The following is a 12,402-nucleotide window of genomic DNA, read 5'->3' on the forward strand; positions in this document are numbered from 1 at the left end:
GAGCAAGGAAAAATATGGTTTCTAAACCTTCTGCCAGTCCAATGGAGAAATTAAAATACACATCTTGGTATGCTATCCTGTAGCCAGACAGCATACCTGATGTCTCGAGGTGAACACTACGTCTTCACCTGTTAGTGCCCAACCTCTAGTTGGCACCTGCTCTTATCTTATGCGTGGGATCCAAGTTGTTCTGTTGCTGTTACATTAAGGTGCATAAGTGAGCTAGAAGAAAGGAGTGAGAGACACTTTGGAGTGCCCAAAGAGAATGTTTATTTGAGCAAGAGACCTCCATGGTTGGAGGACACATGGTATTTGGATCTCCGTCCTGGGTCCAAGTGGAGATCATCACTCCAGGTGATTTCATCATCCTAGAAGGAGGATTCAGCCTGGCCCCTGTGTCTTTCTCTCTAAGCAGTGCTATCTAAGCAGGGGAACACAGACAGGCCATATTTACCCAGTCCATGGGCTGAATCAGGGTTTTGCAAAACTTCTGGTGAAACAGCTTGGGATTTATGGTCATTTTGCTTTACAGCTCTCTGACTGAGAGACAGGCAACTGTGTTCAGACATTTTACTGTGTGGCCAAAATTGGCCAGGATGCAGAGCCTGTAGTAGTCATGTGCCATTTGTGATTTGCTATGACAAGGACAGACACGGAAACAGACCTCTCCAGCCACCATCCTGCGTGGACATGGTGTTCCACGGCCACAAAGGGAAGGAGACCCTGAAGGAGAGAGGGCTGGACAGTACTACTGAGCAGTCCCCTCGGTGAGATGAGTAGAAAGAGTTGCATCGAGGAAGCCCTTTGGAGGGTCCATGTGGTCCCCAGCGCATCACCCACCTCCTCCTCCTCAGGCAGGAGGAGGCAGAGTTGCTGCTGCTGCCAATGCGCCAGGATAGAGCGATCTCGGCGCGGGAGGAGATGACGCAAAAGGCAGAGCTCCCCCCAAAAAAGTGTTTCTCCAGGACGAAGATGGCGGCAACTTAGCCCAGGGGCCCAAGATGCCTGTGCCCATCGGGGGCCCCCAGCCAGGCAGTTCCGCCCCGTGCGCCCGGGGACACCGCGCCCGGCGGCAGCAGCGGCGGCAGCCGCAGCCCATTGTCACCAGCAGCGGCGGCGGCCCCGGCAGCCTCCTCCTCCTCTTCCTCTTCCTCCTCCTCCTCTTCAGCATCCTCGGCAGCGCTCCGGGAGCCCTGCAGCAGCGTCTCTCCAGTTAGAGCGGAGCGGGGAGAGAAGAAAGAGACTGAGACAGCGGTGCAGGCATCTGTGCCGCGGCTCGGGGCTGAGCGAGAGCAGCAGCGGCGGCAGGGAGGAAGAGGAGGCGAGGAGCCCTCCCGTAGCCGTCCGTCGGCAGCGGGGGACGCGGCATGCGGTTGTCCGGGCGCAGTGGGCTTTTCTCAGGAGGGAGATGGGGAGCTGCGATCTGACCATGCCTGGGTGAGAGGGGGAAAGGAGCAGTCGCGCAGCCCCGCCACCACCAACTATCACCACCACCACCACCATCACCACCGCCACCACCACCACCATCTCCTCTCCCTCCTCCTCCTCCTCTCTCTGCGTTATTGCTCTTATCTTCTCCACGGCACTCCGCGTTGGATGGACTGGGGCTGTTTCGTGTGGTGAGACCAAGGCAGAGCCACCGGCGAAAACCAACAATATCTCGGAGGAAGAAAAAGAAGAAAGAAGAAAGAAAGAAAGAAAAAGAGAAAGAAAGAAAAAAAAGAGGAAGAAAGAGAGAAGGGGGAGAGTGGAAGAGAGAAGAGGGAGAGCAAGCGAGCGAGAGAAGGGAAGGCAGGCGAGAAAATCCCCCCAATCTTTTAAGTCAATGCATATTGTGGTGACACTGGCAAAGGAGCCCTCACGGTGGAGTCGGCCAGGGCTGTGCGTTCCCAAAATATGACCAGGGGTGCTTGGATGTGTAGTCGGCAGTATGATGACGGCTTAAAAATCTGGTTCGCACCCCGGGAGAACGAGAAACCCTTCACGGATTCAGAGAGGGCTCAGAAATGGCGACTGTCCCTGGCATCGCTCTTGTTTTTCACGGTCCTGCTCTCTGATCACTTGTGGTTCTGCGCCGAGGCCAAATTCACGGGGACCGGAGAGAAGGAGCAGCCGCCGCCCGAGAAGCCGGAGCCCGCGGAGCCGGAGCTGCTGGCGGGCATGGGGGAGCCGGCGCCCCCCGCGCCCCGGCTCCTCGCCCCCCCCTCGCCCTCCCTCCCGCCCTCCCCCGGCAGCAGCGGCGGCGGCGGCCGCGGCGGCCGCACCAACGGCACCGAGCCCCGGCACGGCAAGGCTGCTTTCCTGGGGAACTCCACCGCCAGGCCCCCGGAGACGTGCCCCCCCCCGGGCTCCTCGTCCGGGCAGTGCTTCAGCGTGGGCGACGCGGAGGCGGTGTGCCAGCGGCGAGGGGGGTCGGGGCGGCCGCGGGGTACGGGGCAGAGCCCGGCGCCCGGCTGGGACCTGACGGATTTTTACCTTTCCTTTTGTAATTCCTACACACTTTGGGAGTTGTTCGCCGGGTTGTCCAATCCGGACACTTTGAACTGCAGTCTGGATGTGGTGCTGAAGGGGGAAGGCTCCTGCAGCCAGTGCGTCCAGGCTTACCAGCGCTACGACCAGCACGCTCAGGAGAAATACGAAGAGTTTGAGGTTATGCTCCAGAAATATTTACAGTCGGATGAGTACTCGGTGAAATCGTGTCCTGAGGATTGTAAGGTAGGAGCCCCTGCTGTGTTTCCTGTCCCTGGCTGTCGGGCTGGCGTGCCTCCCTCGGCTGTTGTGGCTGCCGTGGACCCTGTTGTGCCTGCTTCGCTCTGTGCCCCTGGCGCCGGCGGTCACGGTGCTCACGGTGCAGGCGATGCTGCGGAGGGCATCGGCCGGGATGCCCCCCTTAGCGCGTTATTAAAACAGATGAAGAGAGAGGGGGAAGCTTGAGAAAACGTAAAAAGAAGTGATCCTCGGTCCTCTGGGAGCGTAGCGCTGGATTTCCCCCTCCTCATGAATATGCGATTGGCTCCGGCTCGGCTGCCGGCTTCCAGCGGGCTGGGATGCGACTTGGCGGCAGGCAGCGACAGGGTCTGCATGACAATGAGCGGGGCTCGGAGCGGCCCCCGCGGTCGGGGCTGCCCGACGGCGCTGCCCTGGCCGCCGGCCCTGGGTGTGCGGCGGCCGCGGTGCCCGGGCACGGGCGGCTCTCCCCCCGCGGGCCGGAGGCTCCGGTACGTTCCGCCGGGCGCTTGGCCCGGGGCTGGCGGTGCTGGACGGCGGCAGAGCGGTGCGGCGCCGGGCCTCCTCGGGAGCGGGACGGTGTTTGCAGGCGCTCTGCCAAAATCTGCGGAGCTGGGGAAAGCAGGAGCACGAGAGTGTCTGTTGGCGGGCACCGCAGCGGCCCTTGGTTGGGAAGTGATGGTGACAGCGTTTTGATAAGCCGCGGCTGTTTCCCTTGGTGCCACTGGTGACGGCTCAGAGAGATCCAGAGGCTTTTCTTTTCCTTTGCTAGAAGGCAGAGGGTCCCACTTTGGCTCTTGTACATGTTGCCTACTCTGTAGTTTTGCACAAGATTAGTTGGCCTATCTCTCAAGACAGGGCAGAAGAAAAGAGTTGTCCTCAGTGCTTAAAATAGCTAACTGCATGCTTTTCTTCCTGTTTGAGTACTTGGTAGGAGGTGAATATCTCTGCCCTGAACTAGATTATCTCAACTACTGTAGCACTAACGAGTTTGAACCAAATTCTGCTTTAGCAGTGGAACACAACCATGCGCGTGAATCACTGCTCTAAATAGGAGGCCTGGCAGTACCTCTGTGCTCTGTAACTTCATCAGGGCCGTCTGAAATCATTTAATGGTAACAGTTTATGCCTAAACAGTCCCATTCACCAATCACTTAGTATAATTTGGGCATATATTTGCCACAAAAATGGATCCAGAGTCCCTCCAGAAGCTGAAACAACCTGCTATCTAATTGGATAAAGGTAGGAAAGTTGCTGTATTTACTTTTTCTCTAAACCTGACAAAAGTAAGGTAGAATCACCAGAAGTGTTGACTCAACTGTTTTTAGACTGCAAACTGTGTGTGTACACACTCATTGCATATATGCTATGTATTCAGTTACTGATAATGTAAACATATTTTATTTCCAGAGTGAATTGGATGAGTAAAAAAGGATATCCAATGTAAATAGATCTCTATTTCTGTAAGGAAATCTCTGTCATTTCGGTAGCTCTGTAATTAGAAACTGACCTAGTATTCCATGATGCCAAATGATCAGCATTTTCATTCCTAAGTGATTTTTTGTATCACAGTTTAGTTTGACTTTGCCACAAAGTCCTTAGTTGCTCTACGGAATATCAGGGTGTAAAAGGTTTTGGAAATGAACACAACAGCAAATTTATGCTGTTTACCGATTTTCCCTTCACACACCCAACGAGGAGAAATACTTTTTTAATGACAGAGAAAAGGTTGTTGACATTAAAAATGATTGTGTGAAACTTTAATGAACTAGACAAAAGCCAGTGACCTACATTTCTGCGGTTCTGAATGCCACATGATATTGCTTTATGTTTTGAGAATTTGGCCAACCAATCTGTGTTAAAAATGAAATATATTTCAGAAGGGGAAAGGTAAAAAAAAAACAAAAAAACCAGACCATGGGTGCAACTTAGTCTGTTTTCCCTTTCTCCAGGGAATCTGGTGGGCAGTGCAGGTGCCCACCCAGTGCGGGTGGGGAGCGCGGTGGGGTGAGCCGCGGGGCTGGGCTGCGCTGCGCTGCGAGGAGGGCCAGGGAGCCGCTGTCCAAGGTTCTGCAAGGCAGCGCACGCACAGCCCGAGGTCCGGCGGAGGAGATTCCGCTCTCTGCCCCCGTGCCCTGGTTTGGTGTTTCTGGGTCCCTCTGGAGCCTTTTGATTCGTGTGGATACTTGCGAGAGCCAGGTGGATGGCACGTCCAGCGGTTTGACGTGTGCGTTCATGTGCTTGTGCATGGGCTGACCTGGAGAGTGAAGAGGTGAAACTTGAAACTCGAATACTTTGTGACTGTTGCAATATTTAGTTTATAAAACTCAGAATTTGGTGGTTGTTTTTTTTTTTTTTGGTGTGTGTGTAAGTAATTTTTTTTTTTTGCATGTTGGCGATTTAGCTAATTCTTAGGTAAAGCATCAGAATAGAAAATAACTTGACATATGTGTGGTTTAGGTACACATTATTTGGTGGGTGTCATGGTTTATATGGTGACCTGCTTTTTCTTTTAAACAAAGTTCTAAAAATACTGCCTTTACTCAATAACCATGTCTATAAGTCTTGCCTCAATACAATGAAAGGCTTGTTAACTAGTCTATTTATATTTGTCTTTAGCATTCTTGGAGGGCAGCTTTGTTCACAGAAAAAGAGATATTTTCATCCAGTTGACCAATTACAGCTGATTATTTATAATAATAAAATGTACTCTGAATAGCAGTCAAGCATAAACTTGCAATTGGGTGTTGCTTCCCCCTTCCCCAACTCACCCCAACACCATACACCATCCTCAACTCAGTCGGTTTCTCACAGTAAAGTGTAAAGGTTATGGTGGGTTTCTCAGCAAGTTTTGCCTTTCCAGAAAGAACTTTTGTTAATAACAGATAGAACATATCACAAATGCCTTTGATGCACGAGTATAAACTTCAGACTTTATGTTTTCATTCTTTTACCTCAAACCAAAAGAAGATGAACTATACTTTCAAAATATTCTGTCTTCCACTACAAGTCTCCTGGTCTCTGAAGAACATTTTAAAGTGATTGCTTTATATTGCAGAATTTTGTAGACAGGAGTTGTTTGACTTACAGATCACATTTAGCTATTCTATGTGGTGAGTTTCAGTTTTAATATATGAGTATACTCAGGTTTTTTTGTTTGTTTGTCTTAAGTGTACTGTCCTGTAATTAAGGTCTTACCATCAAACTTCTATTGAGTTGCATGGGTTTTATGAAAATTTTGTAGAAAATGCTGACAATTTTCAACATTTAGAAAACAACTATTTTTGGTGATATCAATGAATATGCATATACCTTTTATATTGTTTTTATGTCAGTAGACTTTATGTGTTGTTTAGAAGCTTGGGATATAAGTGTTGCTTCACTTATAAATCTGTCTCCAACCTATTTCTTATAAACTCTTCTTAAAGTCTGATGTCTCTACATATTGTTTCCTTGTCTTGATAGTCACATATTAGTAATGGCTAAACAGTAAACATAAGAGAAATATTTGAATTTATTACATATTCAACTAGATGATGAAACAAATTTCTTGAGCTTTATTGAATCACTAAAGTAGCAGAGTAACTGGAAATCTGGATTTACACTTCTGCTTTTCTGTTTAAATTGAATTCAGATTTTTAAAAAATGCTTATGAAATCTTGTTATTGCCTGTTATAAATTTGTGGTTATTTTTGAAGAGATTTGTCTTGCAAATATATATCATTTCTTGGTTTCCAGAAAATAATTTTTATATGCAGTGTGTCACAGCACAGTATTCAGATAATTAACAGAAACTGCATTGGCTTGACGTTGGAAGACACAATTCCTCATTATGACTTGTCAGCCTTCTATCAGGGGAAATACTCAAGCTTTTATTCTTAAGGCAGCAGGCAATCGCTCTGTGGGATAGAAGAAAATTCTGGCTACTTCTGATTAAGAACTGGGTCAAATAACTAAGTAGGACATAAAAATGTAAAGATTTTTAATATTTTCCTTTTTTGTTTTTAAAGGTGGAGCTTAATCTTTGTGATTAAGTGTCAGAGGCCAGGGTTTTCTTGACAAATGTGTTTGTTAGTGTTTGAACAAGATACCAGTCATCATTTTTGACACACATTTCCTTAACCTAGTGCAAGCTGAGAGTGTTTAAAATGTGACCTTTCCTATCACTTGTTAAAATATTGAAATGTATAATTCAATTAAGTGCATATATTTAAAAGAACATTAAAATAATTCATTTTCCTTCCTAGAATATCAAAGAGAAAAAATAAAAAGATACCAACTCTTCTTATATCAACATTGCTAAAAAGCAAACTTTGGCTGACACTCTAGGTTCTCAACATGAACACACAGTTTTTTGGTCTTCAGGAATTAAATATAATTTGATAACTTCTGATTTGAGGATTTTGGTATTGGTATCAAAAATATATCATAGAATACCTGATGTATAATACTACTTAGTTGAAAAATGTGTGTCAATAAAGGCTTTCATCACTAAGTGCAGATGATATAGTTGATAGAAGTATAGAGTTGGTATTTCTCTTACTGAAGAAATTCTTGATCGAAGAACTGTGCTCAACATTTTACTTGAATATTTTTACTTGAATAAGGGGGTGATTGGAAGTTATTTAAAACAATTAAAGTCACATTTCTTCTTAGATGTTATCTGGAAATATCAAAGCCTATATGAATCATTACTTTCCTAAGAACTTTTTCCTAAACAGCATATGTAGTCTAATTAGGTTTTGATTTAAAATCTCCATTAAGCTGGCAGAAAAGAGCAGATGAGAAATACAAACCCAAAAGCTCAAATGATAAAAGAACCCTTCAGTTACAAAAGATCACATAGAGCAGCATCTGCCACGAAGTTATCTATTTCAGTTGCACATCTTAATCACATATTTATGCAATGATAGTTCTATGAAAGAGTGATATCTAAACTAATCAGAAGAAACCCATACAAATTAAACCTTGAAGATCTGTACTTGTGGTCTAATACAAACAAAAAAAATCCCCGCATTAATTACTGAACTAGTGCCTTTTCTGAATCTCTTGAAATACAATTATTATTTTAAAGCTTTTTTAAAAATGAATACTATGCTGTACTTAAAAAAATTACATAATACTTAAATGTTTACACTTTTTAAAAATTTTGGTATAAAATTCACTTTGGTGAAGCTAATGTGACTGTAAATTGATGTTTGCACAGTTTTACAGGTTTTGGTGTTAATTGTTCAGGTGATTTTTAGAAAAGTAAATGTTGAATTATTTTTCAAAACTAATTTAAGAAAATATGTGGATATTCTTGTAGTATTGGTATAATTCAACACTGACTATGTGCTAAGGGATTTGTATTTTGGCCTAAAATCCCGATCCAGCAGTCAGTCTCAGTCGCCTGTTTTGAGCTAGGTGAATGGTACTGCACTCAGGGAAGACTATGCACATGCTTGTGGTTATTCAATTGCTTAAATGCTTTACTGGCTCAGGGTCAGATTTCTTCACTCCTAAAAGAGAAATTCCCCAGGGTGTTCTTTCCAGAAGTGCATTACCCCCACATAACTTTTAAAAGTTTGCATCTAGTTGATCATCAAGGTACTCATCCCATTCGTAGTGTCAATGGGTACAGCATTCCTGAGTTAGGAAAAAAAGGACTGCAGATTACTAGCACAGAGTAGTTGAAGTGCATTCCACCCTAATCCAGTAACCACCATTTAATGTTTCAGGGTATTAATGTCCCATTGTTTGGGGCCTCATGGCTCTGCCCTCAATTTCAGTTTGTTCACTTGTTCTCTTTACCTCAAGCAGCATGCTTCACATGCACCTTGCAGGGACTGTGACAGCCTTGCTTCTTCATTTCAGGTTCTTCTGGGAAAGGTAATCAAAATGCAAATTATAGTTCTATCACTTATCCTGCCTAAAAATCATTTGGTCTATACTTAGTCATTTATAACTTCAGTCTTGCACTAAGATCCATAGTGCATTTAGATCTGTGACTTGCCTAAAAGGGGAAAAGTAACTTAAAAGCTGAATTCTTAAATATTACTTTTTGATAAATATCAGTCATAACACCTCAGAACACAGAAAAATAAAGTAGTCCATATGACAAATTGGAAAAAAAGAGCTAGATATCCATTATGGATATTCACAAAAATTATAAAAGCTTAGATTCTCTTTGTAGTCAGTGAAGATACATAGGTATTTCTAGAGTCTAAGTCAGTTCACAATGAAGTGGATATCTAAAATAGGTCAGATGGATTATGCTCTAAAATATTTATGTCTATTGTCTCTAAAGAGGACATACCGTCATTTTATATCAGATATAAACACTCCCACCCACTGTTGACTTCAAAAGTCATATTAGATGAATTCTAACAGAGTGATTTTGGTATAAAAATTAAGTTTGGATGAAATTATGTTGATATGCAAAATTTAACTCTGAAAAAGTTTGTAATGTCCTACTACTTGTGCTGTCCTACAACAACCTAATGAAATCACAAATCTCTTTCCCTGCTAGGATATCTATATTCTGTTGCTGAAGAATCTGTGAGCTGTGTAATCTGCTTCTTAGGGATGAGAATGGGAAAGAGCCTTCTATGACATAAGTGCATTTTCATCACTTTTTTTTGACAGAAAACCAAAATCTTCTGCATATTACTTTTCCAGTTGTTATTTCTGTTGAGAAACTAGACAATAACAATTGTAGGTCATCTTCTTAATAGATATTTTTGCAGGTAGATCTGCTAGAGATTATTTATTTTATTCTCCCTTCTCTCTTTACAAGGAGGGTGGATATTTTGGGGGAGTGGAGTGTCTATGTATGAGAATTGCTTCCCTGAGTCCGAATCAGAGGAAACTCCCAAGACTGCCCAAACTCCCTCTGTCAAGAAACACACTTATGCCACTTTGCTACAGTAAGCATACTGTACTTTTCTAAGTACTTTTCACTGTACTTTTCTCTTGTCAGAACTGTAGAGCAAACATCTCCAAGTGAGAATGTCTGTGAGCTTGATTTCCTTGAAAACATCAATCAGTTAGATGAATAGAAATGTAGTGAGGCACTGGAGACATATTCTGGCTTGTAGAGAGATTTGATTAATTTGGAGTTATGTTAAAAATAAAGACTAAATTTCCTTTTGGATTTGGGAATTGACCTTGTTTGCAAACAGGGTAGGTATATGAAATATGTGAATTTCTCCTTCAGAACATGCACACTGAAGAGCTATATCCAATTAGCTCCCAGTCCATAATGACGAAAATAATAGGGCATAATGTAAGTGACTCTGAAGTGAAGCTGATCAATGCTTGATACTCTCCCACCCTTCATCTCATCTCACCTCCTCTCCTTTTAAAAAACTGATAGATGTGTTTGAAAGCTGTGTCTGATGTAGGATTGGCCTCAAGCCTTTATGGAACAATCTGTTATGACCCTTTGAAGCACTGATTGAATGCAACAAAGTTGTTGGGATGAATGGTGATGATAAATGCTGAAGTGACAAACTTCAGCAGTTATTCATTAATATATTTTGGTCCTCTGAGGTGTGTTTGAGAGCCCGATGGAAATGTTCACCTTTAATATCTATTGATTCTGAGAGTTGATTCAGATGCTTCATCTTTAGAAGAAAACCTCATGATTAAAAGCAACAGTAAAGATCATCTGAAGCTACCAGCAAACAGTATGTTTCAGTCCATGTTTTTAGAAGTTCTCAACAGCTTGGAAGTCATTGTGGATGTTTTAAATGACTTCAGCAAAATTAGGAGGAAATGGTACCAGACAGATAACAAATAAAAACAAAAGGTCCAAATTTTTACTTTCAGTATATGATATTGTAATTTTAATGATTTTTAAATGTTGTGATTTAGGTTATTTCATTATTAAGGTATTATATTTTCAAATATATCCATTATAAAATTTTTAAAAGGGAGGAAAAGAAAAAGAAATTGTATTATGTTTGCATTTTGGAATGTGCAATGTGTTGTAGCTTTTAGGAGATATTTTCCATGGAGGAAGTATGATATCTAGAGTGCTTTTTAAATACATGTTTAATTCTTGTTGATCCTCTGCATGTTAGATTAGATGTTGCCTTCAATTTGCCTGAACACTTATGTAAATGGTATCTTGGGCCTGTCAACAGACTTCATCTCCGTTAAGCATCACAATGAAGTATCTTTATTACATTTTAAAGTATTAACAGTCCAGAATCAGAGGGCATTCTTTATTAAGCAGATGGGAAAAAGATGAGATACTTTGAAAAAATATTTTTCTCATTTTATTCATTCTTTTAGGAGAATAAGAGAGTTTCCAGAGCTTGCTGATTGATGATTTGCTAATCATTGCTCTACATTGGTTAGCTTGCTTTCTGTATTTAGGGGGTTACACTTACAAGTTCTTCCTAAAAAAAAATAAATAAATGTATGAGACTCATTTATTTATATAAATACTTGGATTTCAAGGCAAACCTTGAGCAACTCTTAAATACTTTAAAATCTATTAAGTTAATTACATATCTCAGAGACCTCTGTATGTAGTAAATAGATGACTAAATGCTAGATGATAAATATAAGCATTTATTAATGTAAACTTATTTTTCATGATGAACAGTCTACCAGATGGAAAAGCTTTTGCTAGTTTGGAAAGTATATTCTTAACTCATATTAGTTGATTTGTTGTCCTCATGCATCAAGAAAGTACAATATTTTACTAGTATAACTTCATTTAGAGGGGTATTTTTTCACTGGTAAAGTGACATTTTCAAAGGCACTAAAATCATCTCTGCTGAGACAAATTTTTGTATACACATACACTGGATTAAAAAACAGATGTTCTTCAAAATAAAACCCAGCTTGTAGAACAACAACTAAATGGCAAATGAAAAGTCCAATTTGTTTTTAGGGTATTTATACGGAGAATAAATAAAGCAAGTATATATATTTGAAAATGTACCCACAAAAATTACATGCAAATTTTGTATGACTACTCTTAACATTGTCTTCATCTATAATTGTTGAAACTGGATTTCTGTATAGAAAGGCTTTAGGATCGTGAAGATATACTTCATAGCTGGAAGTGAAAATTCCTGTGTACTGAACGACTTGCAACTCACTGTGCAACTGACTATGGTGATGTCTGGTACAGCACATCATGCTTCAAAAATAAATTATTTTTAAATATAAGTGAAATATAAGTTCCAGCATATATTATCAAAACTATAGCAATAAACTTATGTATGTAAATTGTAATCTTCATAATTAAAACATCTACAAGGAGTCCCAAATCCATGCTTTGGTAAAGATTAAAATCTCTGAAAGGATTAAAGAGAAGTATTACTGTAACATCTATTTAGAACACTGATTGTTAGTAAAGTCCTTCAGCAAGTTTCTGGTGGTTTCCCAGTGGGATGTGTCTGTACTGATTCTAGCCCTGTTAAAGCCAGGAAATCAGTGTAACCAGTGGGAAAAGATCCATGTCATCAGAACCTCATTTACTTGCCTTTTTTTATTATTCAGTAAAGTATCCCAAATGCATCTGTTTTGAGACAGTGCAAATTTTGTACCTCTAGAGGTATAAACCCATTCTCTAATATTTTTCCTTTCATACTATGTTCAAGCTGTAAATATTGTGGTACGGTACTTTAATGAGAGCCTGGGTGTATTGCAAGCAAGGTTTTCTTTCTGCAGAAG

At 42.0% G+C, this 12,402-nt stretch overlaps 1 protein-coding gene across 1 annotated transcript in view; it reads left to right on the forward strand.

Annotated features, from left to right (window-relative positions):
• The first annotated feature begins 1,896 nt into the window (after positions 1–1,896).
• NALF1 (NALCN channel auxiliary factor 1) overlaps positions 1,897–12,402 on the forward strand; it is a 431,177-nt gene continuing 420,671 nt past the window's right edge. Inside the window, exon 1 of the mRNA XM_058045328.1 lies at positions 1,897–2,715. Within this exon, the coding sequence (XP_057901311.1) occupies positions 1,897–2,715 (819 nt within the window). The remainder of the gene's footprint in view (positions 2,716–12,402) is intronic.

This window comes from Melospiza georgiana, chromosome 2 (genome assembly GCF_028018845.1).
Source record: "Melospiza georgiana isolate bMelGeo1 chromosome 2, bMelGeo1.pri, whole genome shotgun sequence".
Taxonomy (NCBI): Eukaryota; Metazoa; Chordata; class Aves; order Passeriformes; family Passerellidae; genus Melospiza; species Melospiza georgiana.